Source organism: Paracoccidioides lutzii, assembly GCF_000150705.2.
Source record: "Paracoccidioides lutzii Pb01 unplaced genomic scaffold supercont2.35, whole genome shotgun sequence".
In the NCBI taxonomy this organism is placed as follows: Eukaryota; Fungi; Ascomycota; class Eurotiomycetes; order Onygenales; family Ajellomycetaceae; genus Paracoccidioides; species Paracoccidioides lutzii.
Genome location: NW_015440981.1, coordinates 128771 through 153974, shown reverse-complemented (window position 1 = coordinate 153974; position 25204 = coordinate 128771). Strand labels below are relative to the sequence as shown.

The 25204-nt window shown below is 38.0% G+C and overlaps 3 protein-coding genes across 3 annotated transcripts; 2 read left to right on the top strand and 1 right to left on the bottom strand.

Moving 5' to 3' along the window:
* Positions 1-2246: 2246 nt before the first annotated feature.
* On the top strand, positions 2247-3056 carry PAAG_08477 (hypothetical protein; the record flags this gene model as incomplete). The annotated part of the gene is made up of 2 exons (XM_002789585.2): positions 2247-2357; positions 2427-3056. The coding sequence occupies 2 exons, from the start codon at positions 2247-2249 to the stop codon at positions 3054-3056; spliced, it is 741 nt and encodes a 246-aa protein (XP_002789631.1).
* Positions 3057-3946: 890 nt separating this feature from the next.
* PAAG_08476 (striatin Pro11) lies at positions 3947-6743 on the bottom strand (the record flags this gene model as incomplete). Its single annotated transcript, XM_002789584.1, has 4 exons — positions 3947-4206; positions 4275-6167; positions 6218-6499; positions 6659-6743. The coding sequence occupies 4 exons, from the start codon at positions 6741-6743 to the stop codon at positions 3947-3949; spliced, it is 2520 nt and encodes an 839-aa protein (XP_002789630.1).
* Positions 6744-22248: 15505 nt separating this feature from the next.
* PAAG_08474 (hypothetical protein) lies at positions 22249-22737 on the top strand (the record flags this gene model as incomplete). Its single annotated transcript, XM_002789582.2, has 2 exons — positions 22249-22337; positions 22545-22737. The coding sequence occupies 2 exons, from the start codon at positions 22249-22251 to the stop codon at positions 22735-22737; spliced, it is 282 nt and encodes a 93-aa protein (XP_002789628.2).
* Positions 22738-25204: the final 2467 nt, after the last annotated feature.

Sequence of the window (25204 nt, the reverse complement as noted above, 5' to 3'; positions counted from 1 at the left end):
GAAGCCTAGGCTCCAACATTTACAAACTAACTAATCGTGCCTCTGCAACCCACACCTCATGTGGGTGCACCACACCAAAATGATAAAAATCTTGCAATTTCATCATCATCATCATCTTCATCAATTAATAACTCACCACAATGTCAAATAAGGATAAAAATATTGAAGATTGTATTCAAAATGCTGTCACTTATCATCAAAAAAACTTAAATTTCAAAATACTATCTATGTTATAAGAATTTGAAATTTTTATCAATATCTTCTAGTATATATTAATTGAAGGAATCTGAATACTGCAAAGATTTCAGTTAACAAGAGATTAAATAAGAGTCAGAAGAACATGATTAAACAATGAGTCAAACTACTTGATAAAAAGAATTATTTTCTCATAGCTAAATATATTGAAGATTTTATAATTTTAATGCTCAAATATTAACACTTAGATTTTATTATTTTCTTTTTAAAAGTCAGTAAGATGTGAACTTATAAATTCATTGAATGTCTATCTGAGTATAAGAGAATAAAACAGAAATCAATAAATTTAAAAAAAGTAGTAGTTGAAGATATTGAATATATCAGTATATGATTTGAATGTCTTTATATTCTGTTTGAGTAATATTAATTTCACATCTATAATATATACAACTTTGATGAGATTAAATTTCAAAAAGGACAAGGACATGAAGAATGAGTTATTACTTCCTTTAAAGAAGTTAATTTTATTATTTTATTATTTTTTTAAAAAATTTGATTATAATCATTGAATATATATTTATAAATAATTATATCATTTTATCATTGATAATCTTAATCTTTAAAGTACATTTGAAGAATTGATATGCACAGACAGATTTATGCAACAATTATAAAAATACTATATCAAATATTGAATTTATAAATAATAAGATTAAATTTAAATAATTTAAATATTTTAATACTACTATAGAAGAGAAGTCATCAATTACTTTTAATGAGTAATCATGACTCTCATATTACTAAGAAGTTCATACAATATATAGATTTTCATAAGATAATTCTATATAAATTTTCATCATATGTTACTTATTTACAACAATCTCTAAATAGTTTATTATTTTAGTAATATAAATATTATCATTTAAAAGCAGTCAACTACACTGCATGTTATGATCTTATTAATCTTGTTAAGTATAAAAAACAGTAGTTTCTACAAAACCTCTTAGCTATACAAAAGCAGATCTTTAAATCTGATATAATAGCTATAAAATAAGCTTAATGTGATATATATTTATAAAATTTTAACTGAGTTCTTGATACTCTTAAGCAGCGAATCTCATTATCTCCTCTACTGCAGATTTATGAATATGAGAATGATTCAGATCATATATTTATCTCTTCTTCTCAGCTATTCTCATCAAAGATAATTCAAAAACTGAAATATCATATTAATATTATGAAAAACATCATACAAAGTATTAGAGATACTCTCAAATTGAAATCACTTATCTTGACATGTTATTTGAACAAGATATTCAAAACAAGTCTAATATATATGAAACTTAATGAGTAATAAATCATTGAATTATTGAACTTTCTGAATATTAGTAAATACTGCAGAGCTAAAACAACTTATCATCAGATTCAAATAGAGAGAGTTCTCACTATTAAAAATATCAATAGAAAAATCAAACAGTGTAAGAATAATGAAGCTGAAAAAGAGCAGAATAAGAAGTGATAAAGACTTGAAATTGATCTTATGAAAATTGATAATAACTTACTCACATCACTGACAGAAGAGGAATTAAATCAATTTAGAGATGACACACATACTGAGAATGATGTAGATAATCTTTTTATTATAGATTAGCTACTGATTGTTGATATAGAGTGCAATAATGAGGATATGATTCAAGATTTTTATCATTTTGGTGTGGTGCACCCACACAAGGTGTGGGTTGCACGGCGGCACAATTAATTAGTTTGTTGGTGATTTAGCTAGCTGACATTTCAGCTAACTTCATATAATAGTGAGGACTATTCGCCGAAGTTAAAGGTCCCACGGGCAATTAGCTGATCATTGCTTATGAGCAGCTTGGTGATAACTAACTTTCACTGTTGTCATTCTCCTGTGTTTCTTGTTTCTGGCTTCATTTGCGCAATCATATTCTCAGGCTGCCTCTACTCCAAGGACCCGCGCTGCTCCCCGACATCATAAAAATCACCCCAATTTCACGACTCGCTGGAGAAGTGTAGTTTGCCAATACGTAATGGCGGAGCTTAACTTCACCAAGTCATTCCTCACGGCTCTTGATTCACGACCTGTGAAGCTTCCCGCCGACTACGTGTTTGATCCCCAGAGCTTCCCGGCTCCGCATCCCGTAAGAAAATATCAATCATCACTCTGTATGGAATTATGAAAGCCTAACAATCGTTTCTGGCGTTTCCAGTTCACTCTCCCCCCCCTTTCCGATCTCCATCCTTGCATGCCAAAGAAGATAAAACGAGAGGCTATCCCAGGGTCTTCCAAATCAATAGCTATACATTTGAAGTCTGCCCGTAATCCGGTTTTACATGTTACGTTGGATAATCGTACCATCTCGTCTACGACAGTGAAGGAACTAAAAGAAGCCGTTCAAACAAGGATACACACCACGACCGAAAACAATCAGTCTACCAGCGTGCCTCTAGATAAAATAAAGATACTCTGGAATAAGAAACCCGTTCAGGGGCAGACATTGACTGATGTTTTGGGGAATGATTATGCTGCACCATCTGGCGGACATGGTATTGAGTTTGGTGTCATGGTCCTCGGTGGAGCTGCGCTCGCTCCTGTAGCTTCCAAGGCGGACGAACGGATTCCCTCGAAGGAACTGTCAGAGCCATCCCCAACCCCAGCCCCAACCCCTGATGACCAGAATCCTGCTCAAAGCTCTCAAACCTATGCGCACAACGTACTCTCCACGGAGGAGTTCTGGGACGATTTAGATACCTTTGTAACGACAAAGTTGAAAGACCCGGAACAGGTATCTCAGGTTAAAACTATATTTAGAAACGCATGGATGTCCAAACAGGAGTAGATGCTTGTTGAACCTTTTGGGATCGTGGTTGGAGGTTGAATGAAGAAATCTCGTCCGCTGTGTATTCATTGCTCCGCCTTCAAAATCAGTTATCACATAATGTGTGACATGACATGCGAATTCCAAAGAGCATTGGACGTTTGAGTACTGTCTTTTCCATTGGCAGCATGTTGCATTATAATTTCAGTTCATTCTGAGAGAAAACTGCGATAAGATTCAAGCGGATTTAAGTAGTGATGGGAATATGAATAGATACATGTAAATACACTTGGAAGAGAAATAATGCCCATGGAGATGAAGACAACATGAAAAGGGTCAGGGAGTTAGCAAATGCAAATGCACCCTTTGCATCTCCAGCTATCAGACATACCTGTGCCAAAACAAGGGAGGATAGACTATAATAAAATAAAAATGCTTCTAATAGGATTTCTTTATCACAATGCTCCACCGGCTATTGACGAAGGGTATTGGGGTATCGTCAGGAGGTACGATGTAAACACAGCTATTACAGATGATGACCATCTGTATTATTTAAAATAGTGTCCAAGAAAATTTATAGATGCTGAGCGAAAAACACATCTTACAAAAGGAAAAATGAAATGAAAAGAAAAGAAGACAAATGAATGAGAAAAGTAGACAAGAGGTTTATAAGGAATAATGATGAACATACAGAACAGATTGAGAATAAAGAAAACCAACCTCATTGAGCGAGGCAAAAATGTCAGACGTAACTTAGACTAGAAAACCATGTCCGCAGTCCCTCTGAATCCGGCCATGAAATCTCAAAAGATAAAAGAAAGAAAGGAGGTTTTTGTGGGGGTGGGGGGGGCGGCCGAGGAAGGGAAGAATGGGCAATAAGGTAAAGCAGACCGAAAATCCAAACCATGTCATTATCTTGAAAAGACCTTTACCACTCCGTCCCCACCACCACTCACAACCCATCGCCCATCTTGACTCCAAACAACAGAGCAAATACCTTCGCCTCGCATTAGCCTGTGACTAGTGATTTCTTGCGTACAATTTCGTTTCTCTAGCGACCAGAAGCGTAAGCTTGCATCGTGTCCTGCAGAGACGAGCTCACGCCCATCTGGTGATAGGGAGAGAGAGGAAATAGCAGCAGGATGGGCGAGCATTGTATATGTGCACTGGCCTGTTTTAAGATACGATTAGCGAACTTCTGTTTCTAAATTAGAAAGGCAGTTAGGAGATAATTCTTACCGCTATTGGCATCAAAAAATCGAATATAGCGGTCCTCATAACCGCTGATAATGACACCTTCAACTCCGCCACTAGTTCCAGTGGCACCGTGGACGACGGCTTCCTCCTCCGCTAAAGCCCTATTTGGATCCAGGTTGGCCGTCCCGTCAAAGCCCATGGTGCTTGCAATTACGGAGTTAACACCAGTGGAACGAGTTCCATCATAAGTTTCCAGACTAGCCATCCCAACGATTTCTTCCCCTGAACGAGTGTCATAGATGATAATACAAGCATCGGCATAGGAAACGACAAAACTTACACCAGAAAGCGACAGGGGACTGATGCATGTAGGGGATGGAGAATCAGGTCGAATGATATGATGAATTAGGGTGTAGTGAAATGGAATTGCAGTTGCCGTACTTGGTTGAGGAGAGGAAGGGAAATTGGAGCCGGAGGATATGGAGTTTGCCCTTCGGCTGCCACCCCCTCCTCTTCTCGATCCAGCTTGTGGTGACGCGAGTTGGGGCGGCGTACTCACAGCCCAAATCAGAATTCTGCCATCAGAAGCACCGGATGCAAGGAGTATTCGATCGACACCACCATAATGACTGCATTGATCACCAAAGATAGATCCTACGGTACCTGGAAGAACGCACAGGGCCCACACAGAATCCGTATGGGTATCCAGAGAGGCTTTCGGGTCGACCCTACCCCGTTCCCAGACTTTAACGCTTGCGTCTTGGCCGCCTGAGAATATCCAGCCATCCCCCAGGACCCTACCGCCGCTCGAAAAATTTGGAGAGGGCGGGCATGATGCAAGACAGGTGACAGGACCTATATGCCCACGGTGAGTAAAGTAACTGGTAATATCTAGATCGTTGTTCGAGCTGGTGTTGTAGGAACTGAAGCTTCCATAGGATGCTGGGATAATCCAGCGCTTAATTGTCCCATCGTCACCACAGGTGCATATTTCCGGCTCTGATGGGCTCCCTCCACCCGTGAAGATAACAGATCGAACAACATCAAGATGACCCCTCAATGCGAATCGAACTTTGAAATTTAGCGCGTCGGGACTCAGTCCGCTCAAGGCAGCAAGATCGCGAGTATCAGTATTACCCTCGCTGCGACGTCTTCCTGAGCCTTTCCTTCTGTGGGAGCCCGGACCACCTCTGGGTGGAGACTTTGGGGGAATGAAATTAGCATTGGGAAACGCATTGGTGTCTGGTCTATGGAGTTGGCCACCTGCTGGCGTCAATTCATTTATAGGGTTTTCATCAAAGTTCCATCCATCTGCATCATCAGATACCGGCTCCTTAGACATGACCGGATGAGGTGATTCAGTTATGGGTATTTGCTTTCCATACGAATTAAAGGTATGGGTTATTGATTCAACCTCTTCGTCTGCAATAGAGGAATAATCAAATGGAGGTTTTCGGTGATCCATGGAAATAGAATGAGAACGTTGCTGCGGGAATGAATGCCCCTCGACCGGTGCTTGCGAAGCATGGTTTAATTGGGGCCGCCCAAGATTGGGGGTTTCAGAATAATTAGAAGGAAGGGTCTGATGCATGGAAGGTTCGCGACCCATATTTACGTGATTATGCTGCTGCTGCTGCTGCTGCTGTCGCTGCTGTTGTTGAAGCTTTTGTCTCTGCTGATGTTGATATTGCTGCTGTGCATAAGCTTCTTCAAGGGACGATCTCTGCATTTGATGGTTCTGGTAGCCGTGTTCGGATAGCTCCTGTTGATCGAGGAGGTCAGGAGGAGGATGCGAACCTGGAATTATATGATAGGCAACTTCCTGGGAGCATTTCCCGAGGTACATTCGAGACTTCTCACGCTCGGAGTCCTGGCGGACATCTGGATTGACGGCATTTTTGGCATCAACAAGAGTGGAGCGGGATTTTGGTTGTTCTAGAGAGTAGGTCAGCTGGGTCGTGTAAGAACAAGGGGGGTTCTCAGACGTGTTGGTAAAACTTTGAGATTTTCTTTAGCAAGCTCCTTGGGGTCTTTTTCCAAGTTGACAGGCTCTCCTGCAGTTAAACTCCGGACCTTTTCCCGTTCCTTTTTCAAGGCGGCTTCAAGCATCTTAACATGCTTTCCTAGGGTTTCGTGCATGCGCTTGCTCGTACGGGCGTCACCTTCTAATCTGCCAATTCTGGATTTCATTTCGGCACGCTCAATCTCCCACGCATTCCTATCTCGTTCGTGTCTGTGCCATTCAGTTTGGAGGAATCGCATAACACCTGCAGAGAAATACACGCGGTTAGTAACGCTGAAAGCATTTCACATGAAAGTTCACATGAAAGGGTATGGTTTCATATGGAAGGCCTAATGGGGGAGGAAAAGGCAGCTGTGAGGGGTGACTGGGGAGGGGAAGGAAATGAAGAGAGGAGAGGAGTCACCTTGAAGTGTGTATTCGGTCCCTTGCTGATGGCTCATGTTGACAGCGCCGTCAACCACTCCACCCATTCCTCCGTTCCCAGCCATGGCAGATGACGGCTGCCAGGCCATTCAAAGTAATCGCTCCAGATCTGACTGGAATATACAAGCGCTTGACTGCAGCACACCCTTTCCTTTGTGGTTTGGTGCAACGGACTAGGAACGTTGCCGGAAGTCAATTGTTTATATGTCCACGAACAAGGGGTGATGATAGTAACATAGAATTAAGGCAGGCCAACCGAGCAGTGGATGGACTGTTGGAGATATGCAGCCGTGGCTTGACGTTCGAAAAGCAGAAGCAGAAGCAGAATGTCTTGGATACGAGGATAAGCTTAAGGCTGTCTACTGGCGATTGCCGAAGTGTCGATCAGACTGTTGGTCCGTCGTTCTTCTGAACTCGTTTGACTGAACTTCACTTTGGCTCGGGCATGAAAGGGGTCTAGCCGTTTTGGGCACGGAGAAAGGATGGTCCGCACCTTGGCGTCAAGATCAGTATAAATCTCAATATCTAAAATGGGTATAGCTCATACTGTTGTAGGATAACGTTGTTATGTGTGTGTGTGTGTGTGTGTGTGTGTGTGTGTGTGTGTGTTTTTATTTAACGCCCGGTTAGTCCACGTGCCTTAAGGGCACGTGATCTAGTAGAGTCCGCGTCGAACTATAGGGCGGGTAGAGCTACGCCCGTAGGCGACTACCTATCTAGTAGCTATCTTACAAATGAGGCAAAAATGGGTTGCGTATTGCTGCACCGGCAGAGCCCATGGGTCGGTTGCCATAGAGCAGAGGTTTTGAGAGGTTTTAGGTTTGTGGGAGGGAGGTAGGGGAGGCGGATAGGAAGGAAGGCAAGGAAGGAAAGAAAGAAGAGGAAAGAGAGGAAGGAGGAGGAGGTGGTGAGGAAGATGGGGGCAAGACAGAGGAGAGAATGGTCTGTGGGATCTGATCTGGAGGTGCATGACGGCGCATTGGACAGATATTCTGATAGAAGGCTGTTTCTCTTAGCCAGTTATTGAATTCTAGGGCCCCACGCGAGGTTGCCAGTGTCTCGCAGAGATTGTAGATAGGCCAGCACCACTTTGCTGCTTTTCTTGCAAGAGTGCAATAGTAGAAATGTTCTGGAGTTTTGCTATGTCCACACCGGCAGTAGCACTCTGCATCTTCATGCTTAAGGTGGCTGTGGTAGGCTGCAAAGTCTCCATGACCTGATCGGGTGGCATAGAGCTTTCCTAATGTGAAGCGTGAAAGTTTTACCTCTGTTGAGGCTCTCTTTAGTGGGATCTCCAGCTCCATATAGTGTTTGGGCTGATTTTTGGCCCAGTAGTTCTCAAAGGCCCGTGTGGTTTGTTCCATAGTGTGTTGCTTTATATAAGCTAGAGTGCCTATGCTGTCAGGTTGAGGTACCATGCTTGCACTTGCTGCCTGCGCTGCGGCTGCTTTGGCTTCAAGATCTGCCTTTTCATTACCAGCCACGCCTGCGTGGCCTGGGACCCATCTAATGACCACCCTGCTCTGGGTGGCCAATGGGAGCCTATCCCTGCTCTGCCAGGCCTTTATGGCTTTCAGAAACTGCGCGAAGACCTGCTGGCTAGAGGTGTTTGGCACAGATCCAAGGGCTCGTGCTACCTCCAAATTGTCTAGGCAAATGTAGACGTTGCTGGCAAACTTCGTCTGAGGTGAGGTGGTGGCTTCCTTTAAGCCCTGCAGGGCTGCCATTGCCTCTGCGTCAAAGACCTCTGCTTTATCCATTGGCAGGTTTCCTGTGGAGATTAGACAGTGTTCACTACCCCAGCATATAGCCCATCCTGCACCAGTCGCACGCTGAGGGTGCTCTATCTGTGAACCATCGGTAAAGACCACCAGATCCAGGGGATTGCGTTGTTGTAGCCAGCTCTTAAAGTCTTGTGCTGCCTGTTCCTTTGTGCGGCCTGCCACATACCCAATCTGCAGATCTTCTTTCCTGGGAAATCTCATCCAAGGGGGCATGAGTAGAGGGTCATATGCTTCTATCCCACCAGCATGACTGGACGCTCTAGACAGACGTGTGGTATAGGGTTTGGTGGTAGCTACTTTATTAGAGCGTCTCACTAGCGGGTGCCTCTTGTCAAGCTTTTTGATTCTTACTGCAAATACAGCACGCCGGTTGTCTAGTGTCTCTTTCATTGGCATGATTCCTAGCTCACGGTGTAGAGCTGAAATGGGTGTGGTCTTGTAGACTGGCAGTGCCCCTCGCAAAGCATCTCTAAGGGCTAGATCTAGCTTTCTGACTAGGCAATCCATTTGATTGGAGATTTCCTTTCCCTTCTCCATTCGTGTGGCTCCAGGCCACCAGGCCTCTGCTCCATAGCAGAGCACAGAGAGCACACAGGCCTGAATGGATTGTCTAAGCAGTTGTACTGGGGCGCCTCTTGCTGTGTTGCTTAGTGCTTGTATGCCATTAGACACCTGTTGTGCCTTAGCCGCCATGGTCTCCACGTGTTTCTTGAAGCTCAGTTTTCTATCTAGCCAGATTCCTAGATATCTTATGGAGCTTTTCACTGCCTTTGCTGTAATAGAGTGAGTGCCAGATGTTGTTTCAAGGTTGATTGAGGGGTTTGAAAGGGTTCTGCGCCGTGTGAAGTGTGCTATCTCAGTTTTGGCAAAATCAAATGTCAGCCCTTCTTTGCTGGCCCAATCATTTAGCAACTTGAAATCCTTCTGGAGAGTAACAACATTCCCTTCAAGAGTGGTTCCAGCACTAAGCAGTCCTAGATCATCTGCGTAGCCTAAGCGTGCACGTCTTCTTTGTATAGTTCCTAGAAAGAACAGAGGCTGAATAAACAGCATGAATAGAATAGGTGAGACTGGTGAGCCTTGTGGAAGCCCTGCTGGGATATCAAAGAGCTCTCCCAGGAGTCCATCCAATCTGATCCTGCCTGTGCGTCCTGTCATGAAGCTTTCCACCCATCTAATTAAATTTGGTGGCCAGCCTTGTTCTTGCAATCTCCGCAGCATCCTTCCTCTGAGTACAGCATCAAAAGCACCCTTGATGTCCAGAGTAAGAAGAGAGACTACTTTTCCATGGGCCCAGGCTTCCTCTATATCATGAACCATCGCTGCCACTAGGTCTGAGGCAGCCCGCCCAGGGAGGGCTCCAAAATGCTGGGGGTGGACAATCTTCTCTTGTATAGCTGTCCAGGCCAGCCTACGGGCTAACAGGCGTTCCAGTCCCTTCCCCAACGTTGAGAGAAGGGCTATAAGCCTGTAGGATCGCGGGAGTGTTGGATCTCTGTTGACCTTAGACAGCACAACCAGTGTGGCATCTTGAAAGGAGGTTGGGTGCCAGCCAACCCTAAGGCAGGCTCTGAACAGCCTTTCCACTGATACCTTAATATGTGGCCATGCCTTTTGTAGCACCTCTGTTGGCACTCCATCAGTTCCTGGAGTGGTATTACCCGTGTTCAGCAGAGAACTTTGTATCTCATGTGCTGAGGCAACAGGAAAAGGTAATTTGACAGATGGTGGGTTGGACCAGCTAATTGGGATATCCTCTCTGCTTGCAGCCTTCTGTAAGAGCACCCGTTGCAGAAGGTCTCTTTTCTCTCTAGGGGTTGTTCGCGTTCGCCCAGTCTCTTCATCTACAAGAGGGGGGGAATGAAAGGAGCCAGTTGAATGGGCCCATTTGATCATCTTAAAGATATCTTTCCCCACTGAGGCCTCTGCTATCTTGCCTCGCCAGTATTCTCTCTTGGCTTTCCTGGTGGTCCTGGCTACGTTGCTTTTTGCTTCTCGTAAAAAACTAGAGCCTAGGTGCTGTGCACAATGTAGTGTTGTCACTGCTTTCTGGCAGTCCTCATTCCACCATGGCTGACCTGTGCCTTGCCCGGTGCTCTTCTTGGTGGAACTTTCCAGGGAAGCTATTAGTGCATCTGTGATACCTTTAGCCAGGGCATCCAGCTGATCTGTATTGGGGTACTCTGGGAAATCACATAGTTTGTCTAGTTTTGGCTTATAGGCCTCCAGCGTCTGGTTAAAGACCTTCTCATTCATGGTGTCAAGACAGAAAAAATGGGTTGGCCTGTCAGGCCTTGCGCCCTGTGGAAGGCTGATTTTGGTGAGAAGAGTCTGGTGGTCAGAGGAAGTGTAAAGGGATCTGTCCACCTGTGTGTCCACTCCTTTGATAACTAATTCCGGGGTGGCCCAGGCCAGGTCTATCATGTTATGCCCACGTGTGGGAGTGTCTGGGTCCATGGTGAGAGTAAAGTTGAAATTCATGGTCCATTGCAGGAATGGTTCCGCCCACATGCTTGGAGGCACTCCTGGTTGCCACACGGGGTGCTTGATATTGAGGTCGCCAGCAAGGAGCAATGGGAGTGCTGGGACAGACCAGGAGAGAAGACAGCCCACACCTTGTCCAGGATCCTCTGCGCCTGGGGGTGCATTGTATATGTTGACTGTCTGAAGCTGTAGACCCCAGGCCTGTATGTGCAGCATGTGGATGTCCTGGTTTTCTGCCCAGGGGCCTGGGACTGCATGAGCATGGATTTGTGGGTGTTTACGCACATAGGTGAGGACCCGTGGCTTCCTGTCCCACTTTTCAATTGGGGCAAAGCAGTTGAATGCTGGATGCTTTTTGGAGATGCGTTGGCTTAAGTTCCTGTGAATCCAGGGTTCCTGTATGAGAAGGATGTCAGTCTTTCTTTCAAATGCTAGATTGAGGGCCGTCTTGTGTGCTGGGCCCCCTTTTCCTATGTTGACTTGCATAATCTGCAGGAATTGCGGAGATCTAGAGTTCTTCTTCATTGAGTAGCTGAAAGGAGGGTGTTGTTGCGTGAGATGACGTGTTGGGTGTTGCATTAGATGTTGGGTTGGGTGCCATGCCTAATGCTGTGCCTGATGCTGTGCTCAATGCTGTGCTTGGTGCTGTGTTTGATGTTGGTGTGAGGTTAGATCTACGCTCAGTAGAATCATTCAACCTCAGGTCTGCTGATGGCCCTCGACCACCGCATTTGCTGTTACTTGCCTTGGCCAAGTATGCCTTACTCTGTGCATTGCGGATATCCCTCAGCTGGTTTCTTGAGTGCCTTTGAACAGTCCCATTCTTTATCCCTGGTCTGGCGGGGCAGGATGGATCATCCGCGGCATGTGGTCCAAGACAGTTAGTGCAGCGATTGGGGCATCCACATGCTTCATTCTCCTTATGACAGGATGGATTTCCTTTCACATGATTCTTAGAACTGCATTTTTTGCAGCGAGGGACGCGGAGGCAGTATCTCTCTTGATGAAATCCCCAGCATTTGCTGCATTGTTGTATTTTGACCTTAGGTGCCTTTCTGATCACTGGTCTTTGATATCCATATAGTTCCACTTTTGATGGCAGGTTTACTGCTGTCTCTTGCGAAAAGTGTAATATAAGAGTGGCTGTTGGGTTTCCAGGGTGTATTTTTGCCCAGCGACTCTGGACAGGCTTGATTCTGGTTTGGAGTGTGAATTCTTCTGTCATGGATTCTGCTGAGAGACGCAGAGTTCCACCACCATAGTCACTAATCTCCATGGGCAGCCCAGGAATCAGGCAGGTGATCCAATGTTCTTCCTTCTCTATCTGAGTATTGGTGAGGGTGGCTGCTAAAACATTCTTTTGGGCTAGCAGGGCCTCATGTCTTGCAAGCTTCTAGGAATGATGGCAATGCCTGTGGGGATGGCTTGAACTGCTGTGATGGCTGCTGCCAAAGGCCCTGGGAGTTCAGCCTTCAGCTTTCTAAGAGTAGCAATTGGGCTTGCTTTGCAAGCTAGATGATCTGAAGGCAGGCGCGCGAGGATTCATGGTGTTTTTCCTTCTCTGGGGTTATTCCTAAGCAGGGGTTTCTGCAGTATGGTTGCTGGTGTTTTTGTTACATTGGTGCTGTCTGCAGCTGTCTTTGCGTAGGTAGGAGCTCTTGCATCATTTGCACCAGTGGAGCCAGCAGGCTTGATTGTGGTGGACTGCTTAGCTGTTTCTAGACTTCCATTGTACCAGTCCTTGACTAATGCCTTCACAGCGGCTCCAAGGGCCAGTGCCCTTGATAGGCCTTTTGCCTTCATGACATCTAGGTCTTCTTCAATCCGATCAAGCATATTTGCAGCCGCTAGTGCTTCTGCATGGGATTTCTGTGCCTCAGCCTCGTGGGCGGCTAGGAGATCGCTAGCCATCGGGCCACGTAGGTTGAGGTGAATTGGTGCGACATTTCTGCTCTTTGAGCTGCCTGCTGGTGTAGGGGAGCTTGGAGACTCCATGTCATTCAGTTCACATGTGCGGCGGGCGATTGGGGTGAGGAGATGGGGTCTCTTGGGTGGACGGCGTATGGGGGAGCAGATGCGCGTCAAGGCTCGGGACGCGTTCGGTGGTGTTGGGGGGCTGGGCGCGCTGGCGGCGCTGCGTCGGCACGCCATCAGGCTTGCTGCCTGAGGGGATGGGAGAGAGCTTATAGGGATGTGATCAGGATTGATTAAGATGTTTTTGTATAACGATCAGAGAGTTTGACCCGGTACGTTGTTATGTGTTCGTTGCTAGCTAAGCGGGCATGACCGCCCGGTAGCCGCACCACCTCACGTGATGTAACGCGTATATCAGTTAGCTGGCCAGTCCTCCCACAAATAGAAAACCAACCATCCTACAATTTATAGCCTGGATGGCATGTTTTTGCAATAAAAACACATTTTTATTCAAGATTTCATTGTGTTAAAGACAATTGAATGAGTTCAACTAGATTTTCTTTAAAAATACTTTTTTTACACTAAAAATCAAAAGATATTAAAAAATACTATCTATTATAAGAAAGGAATTACATTCATAAAAAAATCAAAATAAAAATATCAATTCTATAAAAGAGATTTTTTTTGACAATAAAATCAAAAGATTTTACAGGAAAATTATTTGATTGAAAGAAGTAATTATATTTTTTGAAGAATCAATACTTATATTATAATAAATATATTATCTTTTATCTTTAAATTAAAATAAAAAAGATTTTTAAATTTTTAATTAAAACTTCAAGACTTATTTCTCTCAATGTATGAAGAAGAGCGCAACTAAATATCAGAGTTTAGCTCAGTAGATTAACAAGAAACTGAATATATATTGATAAAAAAAGTAATAGAAAAAGTTAGTTTTAATTATAATCTTAGAAAAAAACTCATGTACAATGAATTATCAGAGAATAACAAATGTTTTAATATGAATTCTAACTTTATTTTCATGTCTATCTCTAATACAAGTAATATGATTATCATGGCTGCAGCTGATTTACTTATATTTTATCAATAAATGATAATCATATAATAGAATACTTAAATTAATAATAATATTTCTGCAAATACTTTAAAAAAATATATATAAATATTATAAGAAAGTACAACCTTTATTAAATATGAAAATTATTAATAATATAAATATCTTAATAAAAAATTAATATAAATTATCTTAGAATATTAATATATTAAAAAATATTAAATAATATATATAAAGATTTTACATTATTAAATATTTTAATTTTATTAAAATCAGTATATATAATGATTAAAATCTTTGAATCAAATAATATAACTACTTTATAACAAAAAATTAATTAAAAGTATACTGTTTTTTAAGCTGAAAAATAAATAAATATAAGAAATAAACTTTTATTCTTTATGTTAAAGATAATAATTATTTTATCTATTAAAGAAAATTTTACTATTTAGTTATATATTATAAGAAATTAGTTAAAAATATAAAAAATTTCTATTCTAATCTGTTTCTCAATACTTTATAAAATGATAAAAAAGTCTTTATGAAGATTTATATAAATAATTTCTATATGATAGATCAAGATTTAATCATTAATATAGATATTAATAATTTAATAAAATAATTAATTAATCATATAATTAAAATGAAGATGACTGATCATTCAAAAGTTTTTAAAATAAACACTATTATATTATTTTCTGTATCAAAATATGATATCTATGACTATTCATAGTAAATAAATAATATCTACTAGTGTTAATACTTAGAATTAATAATTGAATGATAAAGAAAGATTAATAAGAATAAAATTATTAAAAATAATAAAAATAGTATATAAAAATTAAAAAATTCTAAAAGTATAAAATAAAAATAAAAACAGTATAAAAAATAACTATAGTGATAAAAATTAGATTTTTTTATCTCTCAATCTAATATTAACTCTGTAATTACTTTATTTATTTTATATAAAATATTACTAAAGTCTCAATAATATATTGATATTGATGTTAATTTTCATATAAGCAGTAAAAAGTATTTAATAATATATTCAAAGTTATTCAAAAAAATTTTTAAAATAAATATAATTAATGAAAATTAGAGATAAATTGAAAAGATAAAAGATAATCTTCTATAATCAGAAGAGAAAAATATTATGACTTAAAATATTTACTAAATTTTAAATTTTATTATTAATATATTATTATTCATAATATTAGAAGATCAAGACTTTAGATTTGAGCTATTTTCAATTATTCTATTATATTTTTTTATTAGTGCTTTGAATGATATCATATTTACTATAATTCATATATCATAAAATTTTATCTATAAAATTATTAAATTAGACTTGAAAAATAATATCTATTATATATTCTGTAATGTTAAGACTTTCTATACTAGCTTCTTGCCCTCACACTGCTTATTTCACACTGCTTACCATATTGCTTACTAAAGTACTTATCTTTATATTGCTTATCAAAGCACTTTAGAATCAGCACCTACTAAAAGATCAATATTATCTCAAAATTTAATATTTAGAATCAGCACAGATCAGCATTTCTCAAAAATCAGTTCTTTAGCATCAGCACTTTCTGAAGAATAGAATCAATACTTCATGAAGATTCAGATTACTGTAATACTAATTTCTCATTTCATGAAAGATTAGAGATAAAATTTATTATTACTTATTCATATATATAAACATTCTAAATTCTTAAAATTTTTTAGAGAGATTTAGTGATTAGCTACTATTCAATTCTATATATATATTTTATTCATTACTATTCTCTTCCCTTCATAGCATTTGCAGTATCTATATATTTATCCTTTTACAATTTTAGTTATAGAACTTTTTATACTTTTTTTTAATACTTAGTTCATTCATTTTAGTGTTCTCACAACTAGATACTACTTATTTTAATATAACTGTAATTTTTTTTAAATTTACTTTAATTTCTTGATCAGTGATAATAAATTTTTAGTACTTTATTTATTGAATATGAAACTTATATTTTGAGATACTTATATATAATTCAACTTCTCATAATCTAGTCAACATTTTTATGATATACTTCTTGTGTTCTTTTAAGATTTTGCTGTAGATAAGTAAATTATTCATAAAAGCAGTTATAAACTAATTTAAATAATTAAAGAAAATAGTATTTATAAATTATTGAAAGATTACTGAGTTATTATTTAAATCAAAAAGTATGATCTTATAGATTTTATAATATATTATAAAAATAGTCAGATTTTCAGTCTTACAGTATATGTGTATTTAATAAAAATCTTAACAAATGTTCAATTTAATAAAGAACTTAGTCTTATTTAGCTGCTTTATGAGCTCATCAACTAGTGAAATGAGATATTAATTCTTCTTTGAGATTGTATTAAGTTAGTGATAATTTATATAGAATTTCAACTTACTTATTATATAAGCTATAAGAATTAAAGATGCAAATAAAAAAGTTACTGATAAAATAAAGCTCTTCTTTATATTGATCTTAAAATACTGTTTGATTATCTCAAGTTTTTTCAAGCTTATTTAATATAATAATATATGATTAATAGCTTTATTTGAATCAGCTCTCTTTTTAAACTCAATTTTATAATTTACTTATTTTCAAAAGAGTGATAATTGATTAGAAACTATCTTTAAAAAAATATTATAGAATTTTTTATAGTTTTCTGATAGCTATTTATTAATTATCTTTTTATTTTTTAATTCTGCACTGATAATAGTTTTATTCTTTTCAATAATTCTATTTATTTCATAGAGACTTGAAATAAAGATCTCTAACTTCTTATTTTTCTTATGATAATAAAATATCACACTCTCAATATATATTATTCTTTTCTGCTTATTTAATTCATTTCTCATTTGAGCTTTCATAGATCTTTTAGCAACTTTCTATTTAAATTTCTTATTAATAAGTTTATTTCAATAATCTGTATCTTGTTAATACTCTGACTTCATTATTGATCTCTTCAGAATCTTTCTTGAAATTATTATATTATATTTTTTTGATATTTTATTCTCAGTTTTCTGTATATTTAATTAAATTAAATATTAATTTTTTATATTTAATCATATTTCTACTTTGCTCGTTAGAATTATTCTAAAATTATATCTGTGCTTTTTAGATCTATTATTAATATTAACATGTTTAGAAATCTTTGTTCATCTACTCATAAATGTAGAGAGATAAGTTCTGTAATTGAAGTTTCTCTCTGATTTTTGAATCTTATAATCTCATAATTTTTAGTCAGCTTCTCTAAGTTTATCTCTAAGACTTTAACACATCTATATGCAAAATTTATACTGATAAGAATATAATAATTTACTTCATAATTTACTAATGCTTTTATAGAAATAGTATATTTATTAAAAGCTACTTTGATATATATAATAAAAGAATTTTCACTTATCAACTGATTTATATTTAAAGTTTCTAATATAACTATTTTATCTGAGAAGAAGGCTTCTCTCAGATTTAATCTTTTTCTGATTTGATGATAGCAGTTTCAGTATTTACTTCATTCAGTTCTATCTTTTACTTATATGAGTAATTTTATATTATATAATTTTTACTTTAACAATTAAAGCATTTTATATTCTTTTTTCAATTTTCATTCTTTAGTTTATTCTCAGTTATCTGTGCTGATGTGATTGAAATTAATTTGCAGTTTTAAGTTAAAAGAGTTATTTTTCAGCTGATTTAAATTATAGAAGTTCCTTTATAATTGAGCAGTTATCAGTTGTTTTGACTGAGTATATCTTTAAAATAGTAAGCTATCTTGATACAGATCTCTAGAAACTTATAAAAGATGCTATAATTGATGTAAACTACTGCAATTATATATTAAAGATTAAAAAAAATCTTATAAAAAAAGTCTACTTTATAATTTTTCTTATAAACTTGAGCTTCATCAGTCAGATATATAAACTTGATCATAAATATATAATAATCATCTTTATTTTATATTATTTATTATTAGTATTTTATTTTTGCATTCTCAAATTAATTGATGTTCTTATATATTCTTTGTAAATACTTAAATACTTTCTCAGCTATTTTAAACTTCTTAAAATAATCTTTCTTTATTCTTAAAACTAAGTATCTAATAGCTTCATCATTAGTTCAGTTTTCAATATAAATAATACAGCTTTCTTCAGTTAGAAAGTAGTCTGCATTAACAGCTAGTTTGTATTTTATTCAGAAGAGTCAATTTTCAAATATTAGTTTTTTTTCATTGATGAGACGCTTAGAGTTATCATATTTAACTGATTGTTGTATTTATTGAGTATTTATCAGTCTTATTTAAAAGGTTAAAGAGTTTACAATCTGCTCTAAGATATTTTATTTCTTTATTAAACTGTTCATTTGCTAGTTGAGTTTATTTATTTACTTTCTCTGCTCATCTCATTCTACTCTAATTCTTTTTAAAATGCCTTTTACCTTATTCATGAGATCAGTAATCTCTAAATAAATTCAATCTGAATTCTTTTTAATTATCATAAGGAATTATTATTTTAATATAAAATTTATTAATTTTATATTTCTCTTAGTCAGAGTCATCATATTTTAGTCTGATCTTCATAGACTATCAAACTCTTTAACTACTTCTAACATCTTTAGCAGTCTTTTTAGAGGTTCAAAAATAAAAGTAGATAATAATTCTCAGAGATTTTTCATCTAAAAACCTATTTTAGAAAGAGTAAAAAAAGTATTTAATCTTAGTATTATATTACAACTTCAATATAAATGCAGATAGACAGATGTTCAATTGTCAGCTAGATAAGCAATCTGAGTAAATATTAAGATAATTTCTAAGAGATGAGTCTGAAACAAACTCTGTTTATATAGCTCTTTTTTTTTAAAACTATTTTTCACATTTATATATTATTTATATATGAGGTAATTATGAAGTTGACTACTATATCATTGTTTAAACAGTTGTAATTCTCAATCACCTTAATCTGTTTAATGACTGATTGCTTTAATCTGTTCAATGACTAATTATTTCAGTCTGTTTTATATTATCACAACAGCTTATTATAATATATTTCATTTTTCTATCAGACTACTCATCTGCTTATTAAGCTTATTCATTTGTCTTTGCTTCTCATCTCATTCATTTTTAACCCTGCTCAGAGTTTCTTATATTATTATTGTAAGACTAATAATCTGTTAAAACATCTGCTCTGAGTTTTTATTAAATGTTCTAAAAAATATATTCTTTGATATAAATTCTTTTGATTTTATATTTCTTTCAGTCAGAACCATTATATCTCAGTTTGATTTTTATGAACTATCAAATTCTCTAACTACTTTTGACATCTTAGCAGTCTTTTGTGATAGTGTAGAACAGGATTATGTTCAACCTTCTCAACAGCATAATCGCCACAGGCTGAGGCGATCAGTCATCATATGGGTCAAGATGATCAGTAAATAACAATTGCCTAGACAACAGCAAACAACCCCACAATTACCTCATGTATGAATAATATATAAATATGACAATTACAAGGAAACAGTGCTAGAGAAAAAGGACTATATAAACAGACTCTTCCCTGAATCCATCTTTTAGAAATAATCTTAGTATTTACTCAGATAGCTTATCTAGTTGGCAATTGAACATCAGTTCACCTGCATCTAACTGAAGCTGTGACATCTTTTCATAGATTTAAAATAAAAGTAAATAAAGATTTTTAGAGATTTTTTATCTAAAAATTTACTTTAAAAAAAGTAAAAAAAGTAATTAATTTTAGTATTATATTATAGCTTTAATTTAGATATAAATAAAATAAATATTTAATTATCAACTACATAAACTATTTGAATAAAATATTAATATAGTTTTTAAAAAATAAATTTAAAGAAGACTCTATTTATATAGTTTTTTTCTAAGTATAATTATCTCTTTTCTTAGTACTATTATTTCTTTTTTTAATATTATTGCTAAATAGTATCTACATTTATAAATTATTTATTTATAAAATAATTGTAAGATTAATTGCTATACTATTGCTAAATAATTATGATTATTAATTAATTTCAGTTCAATGATCTTTGTTATCAAAAAGTCTGAACAAAATCTATTTTATATTATTATAGTTATTTAACTGCAGAATTTAATAATTTTTATAAAAATAATATAATTATCTATATTTACATATCTACTTATATATCTTATCATTTTTTAATCATTATATATTGATACTTTTAAGTCATTAAAATGTATATATAAAAAGTTAAAGAGATAATAATTATAGAAAATAATATTATTAATAATAATAATTTTCTTTCTTTTTATTCATCTGTATAATAGAAAATCTTTACAAAAAAGAATATCTATGATGATTTTACTAGAACAAAGTTAAATTATTAAATATAGAGAGAATTCTATTAAAATCATCTTTCAAATATATATATTAACACTATTATTATTATTATTAATTAATAATAAGGACTTGATATCTTTAGTATTTCAGATATATCAAATCATTTATCAACTTGATCATAAGATTCATCACTTGCAGAGAAATATTAATAAGAAGAGACAGCTATCTAGCAGCTCAATATCTCATTTTTAACATCTTGAGAAAATCATACAGATGGCTATAAATACAAATCATCTTCTTCATCAAGAAATCAAGATTCTATAAGCAGAGAATAAGTGGAAAACAAAAAAAAAAAAAAAAGACATAGAGATATGCTAATCTAGGTCAGAATACTATCCTATCTATACAGGAAGGTCATGAGCGTGTTCAGCAGCTTGATATGCAGGTTGAAGCTCAGATTGAAGCTATATCTCACCAGTGAGCTCCACTGCACTTCAGTGGCTGTGAGACTATCGAACATACTACATGCAGTTGCCCTAATAAATAGCTATATATTCAACTATTAGATGGTCTTAATTTATTAATATTTTAAATATTTAAGTGTGTTGGTTGTTGAATTTGTTGAATATTTGATAATTTTCAGAGAGAATCCGCCGCTCAGAGGGTGTCCGCCGCTCAGTGGTGAAGTACGTTAACTGGATATTGTTAGTCATGCTAAAAAAAAAAGGAAAAAGAAAAAAAGAGAGAAAAAAAAGGGGGGTCAACACAAGCCGGGGCTTTATGAAGATGGAGCTGCACGCCGAACAAATGTCCCGGTCCGTTCAATTGTGTCGTTCGACATCAGAGGTAGATTATCGCCTTTTATCCCCCGAATATCCCAAAGCTCAGTGTCGTCCCATCTTTCCCCGGGACGGCGCACGAATTCCTTGGAGTCATGCATCTCATATCGATACACTACTATTACCAGTTACCTGTGTCGGAAATAAACGCACTTGACAGAGCTATTTCCACATTTTGGGGATCACAAGATTGGGTTTTGATGAAGCCTTTGCTGCTTGTTAGTTGTGTAGCTGTTGCTTAACATCCCAAGTTCGACTGACTGTACGTGAGACTCATTGATGTGTTACCCTTTAGAGTAAACAGCGATGGTACAAAATATAACCCTCAATAGAGAACAAGGGTAAATATAAATATATGGCAAGAATCGCTGGCAGGGGACATTCTCTTCTTTCAAGCACCTAATATCATAATAATCAAGAGAGAGTCTGGATACCACCAAAATACTTTTGAACACTAGTCCTGGAGGAGCGCAGGAGGCGCGCTGCTTTACGAGCTGGGATGACAGATTAGAATAACTTCTCAGGCTCCCAACTATTTTCCTGATGGCCCTTGCAGCAGCCAGCCAATTGCGTTTGTCATAAGCCATATACTAGTGCACACTAAGTAATAATGTTAAATTTTAGATATCCAATGAGAATTATCTACTAATGCCATATACGCATTTTTGATTGGCTAAATTATCGTTGGTAAGGAATCCTAGTAGCGAAAATTGCAAATTATCAAGGTTTTAACCTAAGCTAATATATTTTTCTGCCAATCGGTTATTCCCACATGGAGAGCCACGAGATGTCAGCTTGATTTCCCAAATTCCTTCTGATACCACAGTTCTTTATGGTATTAGCCTGCTCTTAGCCAATTCCTCTCAAGTCAATGTGTTTCTGGGCGAAGGGCTCCCAGCGGGGAGCCTTGCTGCAATTATTCAGCGGCTTAATCGAGCAATAACTAGGAAAAGTGATTGATCCACCGTTGTACTCGGCCTCAGCCCAGAAATAGACGGTGAAAGCTGCGCACGGTATCAACATCGACCATATCCCGACGATGAACTCCATCAGGCAGCGACTTCCCCAACTTCATTCTCCAGATATACACGGAGTCCGTCAAGCTCGGCCCTGTAGCTTTTATGTTCAATGACCAGAATTGAAGGCGAGCCGCTTGAACGAGTCTGGAAAACAATTAACGAGGCCCAGAAGGACTCTATCAAGGAGCAGCTGGGCATGTATGTTTTCCAGCATTAGATCACTTCCTCCACCTTTTCTTCAGATGGACCACACGCCATTCTTGGTGGTTGCATACGGAGAAGATGCAATGATGCAAAGGAGGGATTATACGGGTTGCAGAGCAGCCCATAGAATTTCGAGGTCCCGCCTGCCTAGTGTCACGTGCCGGAACCCACACAGGCTAACATTGCTAAACTATTATATAGTTACCTGGCAAAAAGGCCCCCAATAGCCAGTAGTCCACTATACTGGACTAAGGACGAGTACAATCCCATTAGGGGTCACCTGACATCCATAACGGATAGCCAGGTGATAATTTTCTCCATCCTTGATATTCCTGTACCAAATGCACACTGCCATTCCCAGGCCTTCACTCTTGATTCATCACAGATCGCCTGAAAGCTCAACAGGCTCCAAAGATTCCAGACCACACTCTTGATGACTTCAGCCCCATCATGAATTGCACATGATTGCTTGGGACTATGGAGAGGGATTCCAGGTAAGGGCAATTGTAGGTGCAAGGCATTCGGCTCTTCTCCTTGTTCTCAGGCAACAACCTGCGATGGCCGCCAACACCCAGCCCACGTATTCCCTAGCATTCTCCCATTTGTGGTTCTTCTGCGACCAAAAAATGGGTTTGGGCTGGCTCATCGTATGGAGAATACTCCTTTCTGCGATTTTTGTATGTAAATACCCTCCAAACCCCCACCCCCAAACACACTTGAGTGACTTCGCCGCTAAATTAGAATTGGCTAGCGGCGTGAATCCGCCTCCAAACAGGAGCATAAGAGTACACGAATAGTGTTCAATCAAAGTGATTTTCATCGAATTCTTCCTCTTACGAATCTTGCCACGCTGATCTGCTAAGTCTTTGACGCGCACGAATACAACGCCTCTTACATTTCCTCAATGCTTATGTTCTCAAGCATTGGTACTGATTCTGCGAAATTCAGGAAGAAGAAAAGAGAGTCACAAGAACTCTACTTGATAAATGAGAGATAGAGAATGAAATTATATCAGCAACTGCACAGATATAGCGACATATCTAATAACATCAAAAAGACAAAGAGGAAAAGTGGGCTGAAGGGGAAGGGGGAACCCTCCATGTATTTGAGCATCAGGCCACATATGCGAGGCAAAGGCAGAAATAACTGGACCATGATGTGAACTTGACTGAATTGACGATGTTTTTCAAATAGGCGGGCGACTGGTGGGGAGGCAGGGTGATTGGGGTTGGTGAAGCAGATTGTTGATGATGATAAGAAAGGGTTAAGGACGGAGTGGCGAGCCTCTCGCACTAATCCGGAGCGGGAACGTCAGTTTCAAGAGCTGGGGCAATTCCTTGCACCCGCAACATATAAGATAGACACCGTCGGCAGACTAATTCTTCAATCTTATTTTCGCACAATTGATGAGGATTTTGCCGCTTTCGCCTGGTAGGTAAGTTGCCTACGTTATGTAGACATATTTACCCCCGCTCTAGCTCTGGTATTGCTTTTGAACGTCACTACAACCCCACGGGGCCAGACACTGAACCAGAAGATGTGCATGGTCTGGAGGTTGGGTAGCAAATGACTCCTTTTAAGGACAGTTGATATTGCTGCTGCAAACAAACCCAAAGTGGATCTTGTTTATGGAAATACCCCGGTTATTATCTGGCATCTGGTGAGGACTGAGAAAGACTACTTCTGATAGTCTGATACTGGACAAACGGCGCAAACTGTCATTCTGCTGCCACAGCAATAGATAATGGGGCCAAGGGAGACCCCCGGATCCCATTATTCTTTGCAACCTCTCCGCATTTTGGAGAGAGTCAATTCCCCCCGACTCGTTTGCGGGGTGAAAATGTCCACTTACTCGTTCGTTTGGGTGGTTAGTCTGGGGCGGCCGGACTTAACCGGGCGCCGTGCATTGATGAATTCTTCCAATATCATCTTCAGTAACGAGTTACCTGAGCCTTGACTTGCATAACGGTTTAATGTTTATTGTTTTAGAGATAATTCTATCCTTGGGTAATTACCTAGGTGCCAGACGCTCTACACTATGCAGCATCTCGATAGCGCTGAGGTTGACACAGCTGAATATGGACATTATAGAAGTAATTGCCCGACGATTGCCAACTAAGAGGAGTGGAGTGAAGAGAGGGCTTCGCAGCGTATTTCCAAAAATAAGGTAGCGTGGGGTTTTGTCTATGCACGTCCAGTGTAGTGTTGGAAGGAATCTTGTTCGAGATCCAACTCCTATGTATCCACAGGCCAGTACAACTCTCTACATCTTTTCCAACGCCACAGCGCTAGAACCTAAATCCGAGGTTCCACCCGGCGTTTGAAAAATAGTGGCAAAGTTAACACGTCTTTCACATGATGCGGTGTCAGCTTTGCCATGCCACTGTCCAATGACTCTGTACGGATCTCCAACCCATACCCCATAGGACAAAAATTGGGACGCGAATCAGCATTCGTGATTGACTGTGGACCCGTCTCCATTCCGCTCCACATTTGTCTCTCCTCTTGCAGGAATAGAGTTGTGGCCGGTACTTTCTTGTAAGCTTCTTTCAACACAATTTCAACTATTCTGACGACATTAAGTAGCTATGGCTCGAATTGGCGTTAAAATTCCTCAAGTCCCCATAAGACTTGGATATGGTAAATTTACGAGTAATGGTTCTGGATACAGAGATGTTCATTGGGGGGCGAAATGAACTTCCATTCGTATATAAAAGTCCTCAGATACCCCAGCCAGACACATATTTATGAAGGCACGTGAAGGCACGTTCCTGGACATAAGCTGATCATCTCGATCTACTATATCCTTATTGAAGCACGGCCCTATCTCCAGCTCATCCCTACGCAATTGGCCCAACAAG